Genomic DNA, 16,824 nt, shown 5'->3' with positions numbered 1-16,824 from the left:
CTGGGAGTTTTGCACATGTGCAGCTGCAGATCATGGCCAGAGACTACCTATACCTCCACATCTGCACAAGAGAGACTATGGCAGGTGGTGGTGCTCTGAAGCAAGTGTGGGCCAATGTGAGACACTTCTCTCAACAAGGAAAATTCAACAAGTACAAAGGGGAATATAAATGCATATGGAAAGTTCTCCTCCACACAGAAGACAATGGGAAGCCATGCACTCCCACAGGATTTGGGCTTCATATGTCCTTCAAATGAGACAATAAAGCACAACCTTGAAATTGATGAAACTGGCATGCAGCTGAATGCTTAAAACCCCATTAAAATTTCAAAGGCGCTTACTTTGCAGGTAGTGTTTGCTGGATCATGCCCTTCATATATTGCAATTTACAACATGGTTATGTAGGACATACACCATGCACAAAGAACAAATCATAAACCACAAAGTTCTGAAAGGGCACATTCATGAAGAAGAAAAAACTCAGAAGTGCCTCCAACTTGAATTTAGCTTTTTTTCTTTTTCTTTTTAAAATGTTTCTACTGGTAACAGGAGATGAGCCCATCTCCTTTAGCTGAGCAGTTCTAAATACTTATGCCAGATGCAATGTTAAGGCCTAGTGCTATTTCTGGGGATCTCAAGCTCCCTCAGCATTAATGCGCGAGATCAAGGTCCTAGGAAAGCAATATCTACGACCGCTCAAAATACATCATGTCCCTCCATGTTCAATTGCTTCCTGCTCTCCAAGATACTTCCAAAGAGGGCATGCTGTTCTATTAACATATTTGGTATTTAAAGCCCGTATCTCAAATTCAGGTAAAAACTATGCCACATAAAATGAACTAAGATTTGGTAAAAAGCAACCAATACCAGCTTGTCTGTCACCTGAAAACAGAGCTGGGACCTGTGTTAATCCTTTGCTCCTTTTGCATTATTTGCAGGGCATTCTTTTACATGTCTGCTCAGAAGAAAATTCCATTAACTTCAACAGGATTTTCTTCCAGGTAGCTGGATATAGGATTACATCCTTATCATCAGCCCGGGGGGGGGGGGGAGGTTCAGGGGGTATTCAAGGATATGCAGTACTGGCACCTCTTTTTGTTGTTAAAAAGTGTGGCATTTACTGTAACAACTTCATGGTGAGTACTGGCACCTATTTTTCTAGAAAGAAAGAACTGCTTATCATACTGTTCCTAGTCACTGGAGAAGGGCAAGTCCTGCCATCTGACTACTAGGGGGAAAAACAGAAAAGGACTCTGTTGGGGCTTTGGAGATTTCATTAGCAATTGTACAAGTACTTTCAAGCCTGTGTTCCCTAACATAAGGGCTAGCAGCTTGCTTTTCCTGAAACAAAAGAGAGAGAGAGATTGATCCTAGGATTGTCAGGTAGCATTTTCTGCCAACCCTGTAATCTTCGGGGAAAGGAGAGAAGTTACAGAAGTGCAGAGCAGCAGCAAAAAAATGCTTTCATGGCCACCATCAGTCATTCTTAGTTCAAGGAAGGTAGTCAAATAAATGCTCTCTCTTGGTGTTAATTGTTGAAGCATGCTAAAGAAGAGCAGTCATTTCTTGGGTATTTAAGAGAAGCATGTAAAAACACAGACTGTGATAATACCAAGCATACTGTGTGCAGGAAAGACCTTATTTTAAGTAGACTAGCTATCACCGGATTGTAAATAACGTTTAGCCAACGGCAACCTGCTGGCTAGGCAGGCGGTGCAAGAATATTGCAGACTTGCGGGATAGCTTAGCTGAAGTGATCATAGAGCAACAGACACAGAAAGCCAGGCAGCTTTCAATCATGATGGGCCATGGCCTGTACACCTGTCCTTTAATCCTCACTGCTACTGACTCCGCAGTTATATGGCATCTGAGATTGCAAGAGGTGAGTTTGTGTGAAACAAGATAGTTACAGCAACCATCTCCCTCCCTCTCTCCCTTTTCATTAACAAGAGATCTCAGTCAGGACATGCTACACGATTGCCTTATCAAAAAGTCTCACATGGTTCAAAAGAATTGGTCTTATATATGACCTTGGCAGCACAAAGAGTAACTGCAGCTCAATGGAAAACAGCCCAAAATATTACACTGGACGCTTGGTAGCACTCACTCTGGAATATAGCTCTAATAGAGAAAATTATGCATAATTTGAGATTTCAGCAAGGACTAGAACCTCCAGATACCTTTTATGTGATTTGGTGTGACATACACAATAGAACTACTATTTTCAAGATGGGCTTTGTTCTTTAAACTCATGCAAACTACTCACTCTACGTGTCCATTGTATGGTCCCCCCCCCCCATCTTTAAATTTTCTCTGTCATTATAACTGTTTATTATAAATTGTACATTAGAAAATGAAATAGTTAAAAAAAAACTTTACCAAAAAAGTCTGGTGTTCTCCTCCAGGTATAAGAACTTGCCTTGTACCATATTACCAGTAGACCACCTAGCCTAGCACTTCGATGTAAGCAGTGGTCCAGAGTCTCAGACAAAATTCTAGCATCTCTATCTGAGAACCTATAACAGTAGATACTGAGAACTGAATCCAGGTTCTCCTGTATGCACCATATTCTATACCACTGGATTATGGCTGGTGTATGTTTGCATTGTATATAATGCCAGAGGCTACATATTACAGGCTGATCACAGTTTCTGGCCTTGCTTAGTATTCCTTTAAGCACTTACTGTGTGGCTCCTAGTTGTTTAACCCCATCCCACAATGTGTGTCTTTGGATATTAATGGAAACACTAGTACCAGTTGTATGATTTGTGCATGTGGCCAAACACATTTCTTTGCTACAGTTAAAAAGAACACTTGCACTAGGGATGTGCACAAGATATTTTGGTGGCATTCCTGTAACATCCAAAGCTGTCATTTGATCACGTGGCTATAGCTGTTTATGCAGCACCAGAGCTGCATTTTGGTGAAAGAGACCTGTATTTTACCGGTAAATATGGAAGGTTGAGGTTCTTTATCTGAACTACATTGTGGTTCCAATCCAGAGGAATTTATGCACGTGCGGAAAGACATCTCGCAAGGGCAAGAATTGCCATGCATTTAGTTTTGTTTAGTCATCATTGCCCAGGGAACTGTATACCACAGGTAAGCTTTGATGTGGTGAGACAGCTGCATTGCTGAACACCTTTGAACTGCTCTGCAATTTAGTGCAATGTTATACAGCTGAAAAAGACTTATCTCCATGTATCAGAGGCATCCATTGGCATTCTGAACAAGTACCCCCGAGGCTACATAAGAACCACAGCAATTTAGCAACTATTATCAGTTTGCAAATGCAAGTGAATGACAGACACATAAAACTTGTCCAGTTTTGAGGAACTACAGATTTACCATTAAACAGAGGTATGACACAAGAGAGTCTTGTCTCTGAGGACATGATATTTTTACCACCCACCCATCCTGTATTGCTAATTGGTTGTTTCTTATAAGAGAAACAATTCATACCACTCACAAGACAGCAATTAAGGCTGCTGTCCTGTTGTCCTGTGCATGCTCATGTCAAAGAATGAGACCATTCTTTGAAAGGCCTCCTGAGCATCCTTTTGTCAGGTCAACAAGATGCCTATGAGAAACTAGCAAACAGGGCTTGAGCACAACTGTACTCTCCCCTTCTGTGTTTTGCAGTAAAGTGGTACCTCGGGTTACAAACACTTCGGGTTACAGACTCCGCTAACCTGGAAGCAGTACCTCGGGTTAAGAACTTTACCTTAGGATAAGAACAGAGATTGCGCAGCGGCGGCAGCGGGAGGCCCCATGAGCTAAAGTGGTCCCTAAGGATAAGAACAGTTTCAGGTTAAGAACGGACCTCCGGAACGAATTAAGTTCTTAACCAGAGGTATCTTGTAGTCAGAGGCACACTCCCTCTGACAGTGGAGCCACAATGTAGTCAATCATGGATAGTAACCACAGAATGTCTTATCCTCCTTGAATTAGTCTAATAATCTTATTTTAATGCCATTCCAAGTTGTGGCCATCACTACCTCTGGTCGGAGTGAATTTCATAGCTTGGCAAAGAGAAATGAGTTTTGCTTCCAAAGAAATGTGCAGGACTTCAGTGTAAGAGGGCATCGTTTATTTAGTAGCAACCTATGCCAAGACATTATTAGGCTACAATAAAATACAATATACACTATAGCCCCCAAGAGGCAAAAACAGTATCCGGTTCATGGATATCCTGAAAAACCCAGGCCACATATACACCATAAAACTGACGGATGCTTTTGTTAAGGTGCTTACTTAATGAACTTTATGGAATGTTGCAACATATACATACATGCAGAGTATCACTTTATATTTATATATGTATACTGTATTTAAAATGATAAAAGAAACAGGCTGAGATTGCCGAAACCCTTTATAATTTCTAATCCATAAAATGAATTTAAAATATTTAGTATAAAACTTCTAGAAAAAATAAAATTAAATGATCAAGTTTCATTTTTGTACATAATATAGAAAACATTTCCAGTTCTTTTATTTTTTTTAGGCATTATTCTGCATTGGATTCTGTCCATTTTGTGTGCCTCAGTAAGATGCCATATGTACCAAAGAGCGTTTGAATGACTGTGCATAATGGGAGAGTTCTGTCACGCGGTCCACCATGTCTTGCAAGGATGCTGTGCTGGGATAATTCAGGGCAGCCACCTTGGTGGACATGACGATGCTTTTAAGCAATTCGCAAAGCTGGTTGCTGGAGTTCATTATACTGTTGCGTATTTCCTGAGTGGTCAGCTGCCTAGTGAGGGTGTCCCCAATGAACACCAGCTTGTGAGCACTTAAGATGACGAACTTGCTATGCGCAACAAAGATCCTCGGTGGCTGCGCAGCACTAATGCAGCTGAAGAATGCATCGATGGCGTTTAAAAGGGAGATGAAGTGAGTCTCACACTGGTCCGCATAAAACAAAAGCAGCTGCCTTTCCTGAGAGGCCATTGGGCTGTTCACAGGGTGAAGGCCTTGAGGCGGCTTCCATTTCGAGATGTCGTTTTCCACGGGCTTCGTGATTTCTTGTTCCAGCCACTGGAACTGATTCAGCTGAAAAGCAAACCGCAGAGTCAATGCCACGTTCTTTCAAAGTGTCATTCCCTCTAATAGCAAGCTCTTTAAGTGCCAACAGGATGAAGGACAAAACAGGGTAACAGGAAAACAAGAGTAGCAGCAAGCTTGGGTGAAACCGGAGGAGTGCACAAACACATTTTTTTTTAAAAAAAATGTTTTGTGCTTTGTCTATTAAGCCCGTGGGAAGAGATGCCATGCTTTTAATGTGCTTTCAGGGGCTTAGTACATTTTGCATGCTTAATAAAATAATAAAGAAATGTGTGTTCTGAAAAGAGGACAGCTTCTCCTGCCCCCTGCCAGCTGGCCACGTGGTTTGAAGAGAGAGTAAATTCTCCATTCAGTGGCATTTTGTGACTTTTCCTCTTTTGCTGTTTTTGACGCTTCCACAAACTCTTACCTGGTGATGCTCCAGCTGCATCTTGTTCTGCTTGATGATATTTTCCTTCTCGAGAAGCTCTTTCTGTTGCCTTTCAAACTCCTCCTTCCCCTGATTGGATAACATTTAAGAAACAAAACAAAGAAAGCCATGTCACGCATGTGCATCTCTTGAGATGACAACCAAGCCAGGAGCGTAGCTGTTGCACAGCAGGTATTTCATTATGTTCTCGCTCCAGTTCTTATCATTGAAGAGAAGGAAGGGATACAAGAACAGAGAGAGCTCACCATGTGAAATAATCCCAATAAGAGCGACAGCACTCTTCCCCCCATGCTATTCCTACCAACCGGCATTCAGAGGCAGAACACAGCCACTGTGACTAGTAGCCATGGGTAGGAGATGGGGCAAACAGCCTGCTACTGAGACAGCATACCCTGGGGTGAGCTGCTGTCCAGAAAATGGGTGCCAGTGTGAGGGATTTCCACCTTCCCCTGCAGCACTTGAAGCCAGAACCAGAAGAGGCCCAAAGAGGGAGGAGCAAAGACTAGCACAACGATGGAGTCTCAGATTGCTTGGAAAGGACCCGGGGGGAGGAGGAGACTTAAGACGACAGTGGGAAGGTGGGGACCTTCAGGCTCCACAACTGCCTTGTAGGGGCAAGATCTACTGCAGGGGTCAGCAACCTAAGGCCCATGGGTCATAAGTGGCCCACATGGGTTGTTTAACCAGCCCACGAGCCGCCCGTTTGGCGAGTCCCTGCACGCTGCGCTAAACCAGCACAGCGTGGCACGGGGACCCGCTTCCGCGGTGCCTGAAATCGCACACACACACGATCCAGCCCATGGAGAGATAAACCTTACTGACCCCTGATCTACCGGGATGAGCTGCTTTGCTCATCAGGCCTGGCCTTCTGGGCCAACCGTGTTTCCTTGAATAAAGAGTTAACTTCACTGATGCCATGTGACTCATTGCTCTCCTGCTCCTGACCTATGATGATGGCCACTAAACAGCCTCGGCCCAGTATAACTGAAAGGAGCATTTCCACCCCCTATTGTTCAGCCCGGGCAATGAAGTCCTTCTGGTGGTTCCCTCACTGTGAGAAGTGAGGTTACAGGGAACCAGGCAGAGGGCCTTCTCGGTAGTGGTGCCCGCCCTGTGGAACGCCCTCCCATCAGATGTCAAGGAAATAAACAATTACCTGACTTTTAGAAAACATCTGAAGGCAGCCCTGTTTAGGGAAGCTTTTAACTGTTGATGTTTTATCGTATTTTTAATATTCTGTTGGGAAACCCAGCCAGATGGACGGGGTATAAATAATAAATTATTATTATTGCTGGCTTTAAAGGGAAATTTAAATGGATTCATGGAAAATGGGCCAATAGATATCCATTATTGCTAATATTCATTCTAGTTCAAAGGAACATCCATGTTTCATGACAGTATAGCTCTGAACAGCAGTTCCTGGGAGACAAAGCCCAGAGGTGGGCTGTTGCCTTCCTGCCCTGCTTGTCAGCCACTTCCCAAAAGCATTTGCCCCTACTGAAAGCAGGATGCTGAGCCCAGGAACCTGCTGTCAGACCACTGTATACTGACTGGCAGCAGCCCACCAGGATCTCAGCATCTACTAACCCTACCAGGAGATGCTGGAACCTGGGACCTTTGGCATGCAAAACAGGTTCTCTTCCACTGAGCCACAGCCTTTCCCCAAACCTGGCTTAATCCAACGAAGCAGTACTAACCTGCAAGTGCACATAGTCATAGTCATCCATCCAGCTCTTCTCTGAGCCATCACTGCTGCTGCTGCACTGGCAATGCTGGTCTTTGGAAAGGAGGGGTGACAAAGAAGCAGAATGGCCCTGGCTCTTGTCTCCAGGGTGCAGTGTCTGGGCCTGAGGGCTGTCATATACGTAATCTGCAATCTCCGACGCATTCTTCAAATAAGAGCCATTCTGCCCTTGCTTGAAGAGCACCTCGGCATTGAGGCTGATGCTGGTGGTGAGCTGCTTAGCATCGTCCGGGATCGTCCTCGCCACCATCACAAAGCGGTCCAGATCATCGCATTTGTTCTGGACCTTGTTGACAGCCAGGACGTTCAAGGACCAGCTGCAGCTGCTGAGGTCGTGGCTAGTCTGGGTTAAAATCTGGTGCGAATCTTCCAGCCTCTGCAGCTCCCTCCTCAGCTTGCTGTAGAGGCTGAGCTCAGAGAGGAAGGACGCGTTGGCCGCAGCTCCTTTAGCAAAATGAAGGTAGTCAACCAGGGACTGCTCCACCTTCTCGACGGCCGCATGGATCTTGTTGATGTGCTTCTCCATGTACTCGTAAGACCGCCAGTCGGAGTTGACAAAGGCCATTAAGCTGGAGACAGTGGTCTCGATTGTGCTCTGATGCCTGTAGAGTCTCTCTATGGCTGCGTCGGGATCCAGCGCTAATCTCTTGTCCTTCTCTGGGGTGGCTGAAAAGGACGATTCTTTTGACGTTGTGGAAGATGTGGACATGTTGCTCCTGGTGCTCCCTGTACTAGAAAAGGACAGCCTGTTCATCCCATCCGTCACGTCCTGCAGCCTTTTAGTGTCCTGTGTCACCTGCGGAGGCACATCGTACACACCCTCTTTGGTTTCACCATCCCCAAATCCCAAGAGCTGTCCGGGGAATGGGACTCCTCTGGGGGTGTCATAGACGTCCATCTGGGGAGCTATCTGCTGCCCAGCAAAGGGGGTTTGGTGGCTCACTGGGACATCATACAGGCCTTGCTGGTGTGGAGGGAGGTCAGAAGGGGCAGGCGGGCTGCAAACGCATTTCTGCCCGGCTTCCTTTGCAGCTCCTTTGGCCATGGGAGGTGGGACGTCGTACACACCTTCTGGCCTTGCCTCATGCTTCACGCAAGAGGCTGAGTCGGGCGAGCGCTCCCTGGGATCTGCAGCATCTCTGCACCCCAAAGGTGGGACTGAGTAGATCTGGAACACGAAAGTGGAAAAAAGCCATGAGCTGCAAAAAGACATCACCTCCATACCGTGAGGCCTGCAAGTACCGTATTTTTCGCTCCATAAGACGCACTTTTTTCCTCCTAAAAAGTAAGGGGAAATGTCTGTGCATCTTATGGAGCGAATGTACTGGACAGCAGAGGGATCCCTCAGCTGCTTCTGCAGTCATGAGCTGAGGGATGCCTCCACAGCCAGAGCCATGGCTCCCGTCCGTTGCTCGCTGTGAAGCAAGCAGAGCAAGAGCGCTGACACGCTCTGCACAGCTCTCACTTTTCTTGCGGAGAGCATGCCAGCGGCTCTTGCTCTGCTGGCTTTACAGCGAGGCAGGAGGAGGGATGGATGGAAGCCCCTTCCGCCCCTCCTCCCAGTTCACTGTGAAACAAGAACTTACATGCTCTGCGCAGAATATATATTTTTTGTTTTCCTCCTTTAAAAACTAGGTGTGCCTTATGGAGCAAAAAATACGGCAATTTGTGAAGCTATCTAAGACATTGAGGCAGGTCAACATAAATGCTTGCACTGGCTTCCAGAGAAGGTGAATTCATGCTCAGCTATGGTATTGTGATCTCTGGATCAACATGGTCACAGCTTAGTAACACCAGGTTGAGCCAGAGACATGATGTAATCGCTCCTCAGTGCTCAGGGAAGGTTGGTGGCCTCCATGAAAAGTAACCCACCTGACCTAGATGGTTTATCGGTAGCTATGTTAAGCCCTATATTCTGTTTTTAGCTGGTGTTTGCACTCCCCAAAGCTGCAGCACCAACAGGAAGGAAGTCAGGAATGACCAAGAGACCCACCATGTCTCCAAAAAAAGGAACAAGGTAGCTTGGGATGACTCTCCTTCCTTGGAGGTTTTTAGGCAGGGGTTGGATGGCCATCAGTCAAGGATGCTTTAGCTGAGATCCCTGCATTGCAGGGGGTTGGACTAGATGACCCTTGAGGTCCCTTCCAACTCTACAATTCTATGATTCCATGACCCAGCGTCAACACCCTCTCCATCCCCTGTTCACACCATACAGACATGGCACCTGCCTTACTTGGGATGGGAAAAGTCTCTCCCTTGAAACCCTGGAGAGCCACTGCCAGTCAATGCATTACTGAGGAAAGATGGACTCACGGTCTGACTCATAGAACTGTAGAGTTGGAAGGGACCACAGGGGTCATCTAGCCCTACCCCCTGTCATGCCGGAAACCTTTGACCAGTGTGGGGCTCAAACCCATGACCCTGAGATTAAGAGTCTCACGCTCTACTGACAGAGCTATCTCAGCTTTCACAATGTAAGTCCGATTCCAGGGCTCCTATGACTGTGGCAAAGCCTGTTATGCGGCGTCTTGCAGAAGGGAAGACGGCATAAGCAGGTTGTGTGTGAATGTATGCCTTGATGGGAAACTTCCATGGGGACGGGCGCACCAGGCAGTCGGAGCCCCAGAGAAACCAACGAAGCAACTGGGAAACCAATGAAGCAACACGGATGAACTCCTCTCAGGTGAAGCAGAAAGATCCAAATCAGCCCGTTGCACGAGTGTTGATTTTTCAAAACTCTAATTACAAGAATGCCTTACGTAAAGCTAGTAATTACACTCTGAAGTTTATCTTTATCACAATTTTAAATAAATAAGCGAGCTGCAAGCTTGAGGGGAATGTTGAAAGGGCTAGAGAGTTCAAAGTGTTCCCTGCTTCTTCTGTAAAATGCAAAATGTACTTTTTTTGTTCAAACATGCCTTCGACACGGCATGAAATTACACGTTTGCTTTCAATGGAGGAGGAATAGACTTACGCCTTTTGCAGGAGGCACATCGTAGACCCCTTGAGGTTCCATGTTCCCCATCTGGGCGGTGTGTGCAGGACCTTTAAATGATGCAGGGGGGACGTCGTAAATCTTAGGAGAGAAGAGTCGCGTTAACACAAACAGAGGAAAGCGCCATAGGGACCCACAGCCATTTCAAATCCATCCAACCCCACTCTACCCCTTTGCTTGGGAATTACTTCTGTAACAAACAGGATGAGGTTTGGGGTTTTACTTGCTGTTGCTTCGGGTTTAAAGAACAACAAACAACAATGGCGACATGCAAAGACATCTCCAGACCACTCTCATGCTTTTCTAAAGGACCGGTTTTCCCGTTTTGGAAAAGAACAAACATATTTTGGAAATATATTTCTGAAGGACTGGGGTCATATTTATTTATTCATTACATCTGTATCCCAACTTTTCTCCAGGAGCTCGTGGCGGCTTATGTGGTCTCTTCACTCTTCACAAACACCTTGTGAGGTAGGATCAAGTTAATAAGTAACAAGTGGTCCAAGGTTACCCATTGAGTGGCTGGATTAACTCCCAAGTCAGACCATTGAGTCCAACTAACTTATCACGATCACTATCAAATGTGGTTTTAGTAGAATTTTGGAATTGTTTTGACAGATTCCAGATCAGTAGAAGAGAAATGTGTACGAGAGAAATTTCAGAACATGGACAGAAGATGAGCCCCCACTGATCAACCCTCACCGTCTAGGCTAGGATCCTGATTTCAAAAGGATTTGGAAACTTGGGATTAGTTGCCCTTCGGAGAGGCCCCCCAAACAAGACATGATGGCAATTGCCCTGGACTCGCTGCCCAACTACTGCTATTCAGTGGCATACAGCTCCTGAACACGAAGTTCCATTTAGGCTCATATCCTGTGTCAACTTACACTGAACCAAAGGGACTTACTTCTGAGTAGACATGTACAGGATTACACTGTTGGGTCTATCAATGGCCATTAAAACTACCCTCCATGAATTTTCCTATGCCCCTTGTAAAGCCAGCAAAGGCTTACATAACGAGTCGTTAATTGTTCAGCTTCCCTTTGGATTCCCCTCCCCCCTTTTTAATTGAGGTTACCTTGGCTACTTTCCAGTCCTTCAGGAAGGAGGCCCACTTTCGTGACAAGCTGCGTATTTTGTTAGAAGTCCCGCAATTTAACATTTGAGCTCCAGTGGCTTGTTAAATTTTAATTTGTACATTAGCAGGGCTGGCCTTAACTGTTAGGCGGGTTGCCTTGGGCAGCTGATTTTGGGTGGTGATGAAAGGGCCATAAATGGTTAGCGATTTAATTTATTAGTATATATTTTACTGCCAGGGAGAGACACTTGGGATATATATATATATATATATATATATATATATATATATATATATCGCCTTTTTTCTGGCCCCCAAATAACTTGACCCACCTTGGTACTATGCAGCTTGATTTGGGTGGTTAAGAAGATGGAGTAGCCCCATGTAGGGAACATTCCAGCAGTCCAGTTGCAGGTTATTAAGAGCATAAATCACTGCAGCCAGCTTATCTAAGTCCAGAAACAGCTGTAGCTGGTGAATGAGGCATAGGTACCCTGCACTGCTGAGGCCACCTGGGATTCAGCTGACAACCTGGCATTGAGGAGCAGTCTCAGCCTATATACCCGTACCCTGTGATATCTACCCCCTCCTGGGAAACACCTTGTGTCCAAATTCCAACATCAACTTCCATCCTCTGTAGCACAGCAGTGAAAATGTCTGACCAAGGTTCCAATCAACCAGTCGTCTTTGAAGCTCGCTGGGAAACCTTGGGCCAGTCACTGCTTCTCAGCCTGGCCCACCTCACAGGGTTGTAATACGGGTCAAATGGGGAGTGGGGAGGAATTCAGTTGTGACAGCTCTCAGGTGGGCGCCATTGCTATTCTAAGAGAACATGGGAGGAGTTCATGGTGAGTTCTGGCACCTCTTTTTCTACAAAAATAGCACTGATAATAATAATAATTAATAATAATAATAATAATAATAATAATCTAACATTGTGCTTGTGTACTATTATTACTGTAGTCTGCTTAATTTTTGCTTTAAGCATATGTGCATTTGTGGAAAATGTGCTGTAGCAATAAATTGACTATGACCGTAGGAAAGCGATCTACAGGAAAAGGCTTCTGACACGGGGCTCGATCCTCCTGCAGCTTTGACACTTGTGATTTATCTCAGAGCGGCCGCCCTGCTCCTTCTCCACTGAAGTATGAACTGCAGCTGCTGATGGTAATTGATGCCTAATCCCTAACAATTTTCATGAGGTGTGAATTAACTCTCCCGCCCCACTATCCCTCCCTGCTCTGTTCCACTGAGATCAGCACATATGTGTGCCATTTACAGTCCCCCTGGACCTTAAGATGTGGAGCAGGAAGGGCTGGGTTGGGTATTTCTCCCTCTCTCTTGGGTGCTTGCTCTTTGCAAAGATTGCTCCACCAACGTCATGGGGAAGGCCCATGTTGCTGAACTCCTAGCCAGTGAGGAACTTCTACATGCAGGACAGAAACGAGAAATTCCTCGCCCAGATATTTTGCACTCGCGCGGGTCCCCCTAACACATGGCAGCCATGCTTTCATTCTTTGCCAGTCCCAATATAACATGGCACGAAGCAAAGGAGATCAGCAAGACTTTCTGAAATGTCTAAGCAGGACATCAGCCAGACATGCAGTAGAAAGGCTGGGCTCCATCATACAACAAGTAGGCTGCTGCCTGCAGCACAAATCAATTTCAAGGGGTACTTGTTACACTGGAAACAATACACAAGTCCCTGTGCAAAATGGGAGGGGACCCTGAGGATCATCTAGTCCTACCCCCTGAAATGTCCCATACGGGGATCAAACCTGCGACCTTGGCATCATCAGACCATGTTCTAACCTACTGAGCTATTCAGAACCCACTGAGATGCCCCAGGGCATGCTGGGAGACACAGTCTTTGTGGCCAGGATAACCTCAGAGTAAAAACAAGCTAACAAACCCTGAACCTACACAGGCAAGTATGCTCTATTTTCTTATAGTATGCAAGTCCAGCTAAGCTATTTGTACTTATATTCAAGGAACCAATATTTCATATATGGAGGGGGGAAAAACATTTGAACTGAGAAACAGCATTTGGAAAAACACACACAACAGATTGCTTTCTGCTTTCAGGTATTCTGTGTGACCACTTGAATAGATTATTCCCTTAGAAAACAGATGCATATTTGCTATTTTTGAGCCACATGCAGTGCATTCATTAAACTCTGTGGCCATCTAGAGAGTGGGAAAGGCAATCTGGTCAGAGATTATTAAAAAAAAAAAAATCTGGAATGAGTAAACCTGATCTACACTTAGGAAATAGATAAAATGCCAAGACCTCAGATGCAGATTAATTTCAACGGCCATTGACAGCTTTATTGGTACTTACCCCTTGGAGAGGACGAATTGGTGGGATGTCATAGGTATCCTTCTGGTATTTGGTAGGGAACTCATAAACATAACCTTGTCCTGACCTGACTGGAGTTACTACCTATGGGTTCAAAGAGAAAGACAGGAAAACATAAATACTGAGGCACTTGGCCAGACACAGGTCAGCCATGTTAAGAGTCTCTATACAAACATTCATTTCACTGGTTGATGGCAGTTTTACCAGGGGGAAAACCCAAACCATCGTTATTTTGAGAGTAAAAAAAAAAGTATACCTAAGATAGCTCATAACAAGTTTAATCCTCTGTGTGTGTATCTATCAATCATGCAGTGCTTTTTTTCTAAAAAATGTTTAGGGATACTCTCATTTTCCTACTCATATTGAAACACTGCCCCTCAATGAGGCCAAACTTAGATTCACAAAATGTTTAGGGATATGCATTCCCCCCAGAAAAAAGCACTCTGTCTGTCTATCTATCTATCTATCTATCTATCTAGCAGCCTAATGTGTGAGATCTCTCTCTCTCTCTCTCTCTCTCTCTCTCTCTCTCTCTCTCTCTCTGTGTGTGTGTGTGTGTGTGTGTGTGTGTGTGTGTGTGAGAGAGAGAGAGAGAGAGTGAGAGAGAGAGAGAGAGAGAGAGATGCTTTATTTATCTGCTACTAATCAATCTGGGAAGGAAGGAAGCCCATCTGGGAGAATGAAAACTCTTATTCTAAACCTCCACAGCCTTGTGGGATATCTTTGGGAGAATACAGAGCTAAGGAGTAAACCCTGCACAAATCCGAAGTGAAGTCCCTAAGATGGTTGGATGCTGCCTTGTACGCCTCCTTCCGGCACCTCCTGCAGCCAAGCTGGTGCCAAACATAGCTCAGCTTTCCTTTGGACCACGTAAGTGAGGCCAATAGCAGAGTCTTGTCGCCTGGGAAGCCGAGGACGTCCACACACACTGCCCAGGCTTTGGTGCTGCTGACGCCATGATTTGACTTCACACAGCCTTGGAGGAGCACTCCATTGTTTCTTGTGACAGGCGGGTTGCCAGCAATACGGTCAATCTGTATGCCCACATGGAGATTAGCTGTGGATCAGATGTAGCCAACCAGCATATCTGGCACATAGACCACATTCACCCATGGATTTTATGCTGCAATGATAGCTTGAAGTGACATTGATGAGACTGAGGACTGCATTTAAACTCAGAGTCAGTGTTTGGAGAGAGGGTGTCCAGTGATTGTATACCTATGATTATGAGATGCTTCATGTATTACATATTTCAAGTACACACCAAAAAATCAATGCATGAATGAGAAACACGGGTGACAGATTTCAGAGCGTGTCATATAGGTGCACTCAGCAGACAGCCATGGTTGGTTGTAGCTTCCTATGCAAGCTACAGTCTGTGGGACTCTGTGGTGTTTGTGACAGATCCTTTCCTCAATCCAAGGCAATATTTAGAATGTCCTGGGTGAATCACAGGCTAATCCATTCCAGGACTTGGGGAGTCAAGGGGAGCTCAAGAAGGAAGAGTCTTGTTGTATGGCTATATGCCAGCAAGGAACTCTACACCTGTTAAGCTTATTCTGCACCCAGCTGCTGATCTTTAAGAATTCCAGGTGTTCTTAAATAGACTGATCCATCCTGGAGGGGGTAAGTTGGAGTTTTGTTTTTGCATTTCCCCTCTTTTTTTGGTAATTGCTGTTGTATATTGGAAATCTATATTTATTTTAAAAATAATAATTCCAGGTGTTCTGATCACATCACTAATTTTTCTTCACCTGCTATAAAGGAGCTCCTCATCTGAATTTACAAACCAGCTTCAGATTAAACTGGGTTAACAAATGAATGCTTTACATCTGGAATGAACATCTGACTCTCCCCGGCAAATATGCAGTTAAGTGCAACTTTTAAAAACTAACACTAAAGCCATCAACAAACTTTATAGAGGAAACTGATACTGCCAAAATAATAAATGTTATTTAGCTGCACATTTTTTTTATTAACGCCCAGACACAGAACCAAAAAAGATGCCTGAGAATGTGTTGTTAGGAAGCAGTGCTGCTTAATTTAAAAGAAGGCAAATCGAGATGAAATTTACTTTTAATTTCTCTGGTAAAATGCCAGCAAACCCCAGCATGTAGCAAGACATTTATTTGCAAACAGCATTGTTTTAATGCATGGTCACATTATGTGGCAACTTTTCCAAATAACTTCTTGTTGTCATGACTGAAATCTCATGGCTACCCTCACAAGAAATCTAATTAAATTACGCAGAATGGTTTCGCTGTATATTGATGTACTAAAGAAGGGTTTAACAAAGAAATATTTGGGATACAAGAAGGTGCCTTATACTAGGCCAGGCTATTTGTCCAGCATCATCTGCACTGACTCTGGCTCTCCAGGATCTCAGGAAAACTTATTTCCTGTTATGTGATCCTTCTAGCTGGTGATGACAGGTATCAAACCTGGAACCTTGTGCATGCAAAACACATCATCCACCAATGAATTGTGTTTCATTTAAATCTGTTAAGCACCATCATTTTCTCTCTGGCCTTTTGCTAGGTGCAAAGGATGTCACAAGTAGTGCAGCTAACATGGCTGTAAGATTTATTTATTTAATAAATTCCTATACCGCCCTTCATACCAGATCAGAGCTACCCTCACTTGTCACTTATGCAGGCTCATCAGGTATGCCCATGGTCCAACTTCAGAAGTGAAAACAGCAAGGCAGACCTTCCCAAATCGGTATATCATGCATTTGTGTACCGTGTGTGTGTGTGTGTGTGTGTGTGTGTGTGTTCTGTTTTGAATCTGTTGGGAGCTGCCCAGTGGTTGGGGAAACCCAGCCAGATGGGTGGGGTATAAATATAGTATCATCATCATCATCACCACCACCACCACCACCACCACCATCATCATTATCAGAATTGCCATCACAATTGCAAATGTTCATACACACAGCCAAGGAGTGCCAAAAGCAGTTTCAGCCTTCTTTCCTCCCTTAAGCCCCCAAACAGTTTTAAAAGCAATGTTTTCCCTAGGATTGACAAATGTGCAAAATATCTACTCCAGATCTCTCAGTGACAAGTTTATTATTAGACTGCCTACTAATTCTGAATGCTAAGCATACTTGCGGCAGAAATGCTTTGCAACAAAAAGACTTTTTTCAAAGAAAATA

At 44.7% G+C, this 16,824-nt stretch overlaps 1 protein-coding gene across 3 annotated transcripts in view; it reads right to left on the bottom strand.

Moving 5' to 3' along the window:
- Positions 1-4,068: 4,068 nt before the first annotated feature.
- The window catches only part of NEDD9 (neural precursor cell expressed, developmentally down-regulated 9), a 69,097-nt gene continuing 56,341 nt past the window's right edge, over positions 4,069-16,824 (bottom strand). For all 3 annotated transcript variants that reach the window (XM_083519192.1, XM_083519190.1, XM_083519191.1), the window contains 5 exons: positions 13,653-13,754; positions 10,213-10,314; positions 7,192-8,406; positions 5,474-5,563; positions 4,069-5,052 (listed from right to left, as the gene is read on the bottom strand). In XM_083519192.1, the coding sequence (XP_083375318.1) occupies positions 4,543-5,052; positions 5,474-5,563; positions 7,192-8,406; positions 10,213-10,314; positions 13,653-13,754 (2,019 nt within the window). In that variant the 3' untranslated portion in view covers positions 4,069-4,542. The remainder of the gene's footprint in view (positions 5,053-5,473; positions 5,564-7,191; positions 8,407-10,212; positions 10,315-13,652; positions 13,755-16,824) is intronic.

The sequence above is a fragment of the Podarcis liolepis genome (assembly GCF_965112155.1).
Source record: "Podarcis liolepis genome assembly, chromosome: 8".
Classification (NCBI taxonomy): domain Eukaryota; kingdom Metazoa; phylum Chordata; class Lepidosauria; order Squamata; family Lacertidae; genus Podarcis; species Podarcis liolepis.
This window is presented reverse-complemented; position numbering and strand designations above follow the sequence as displayed.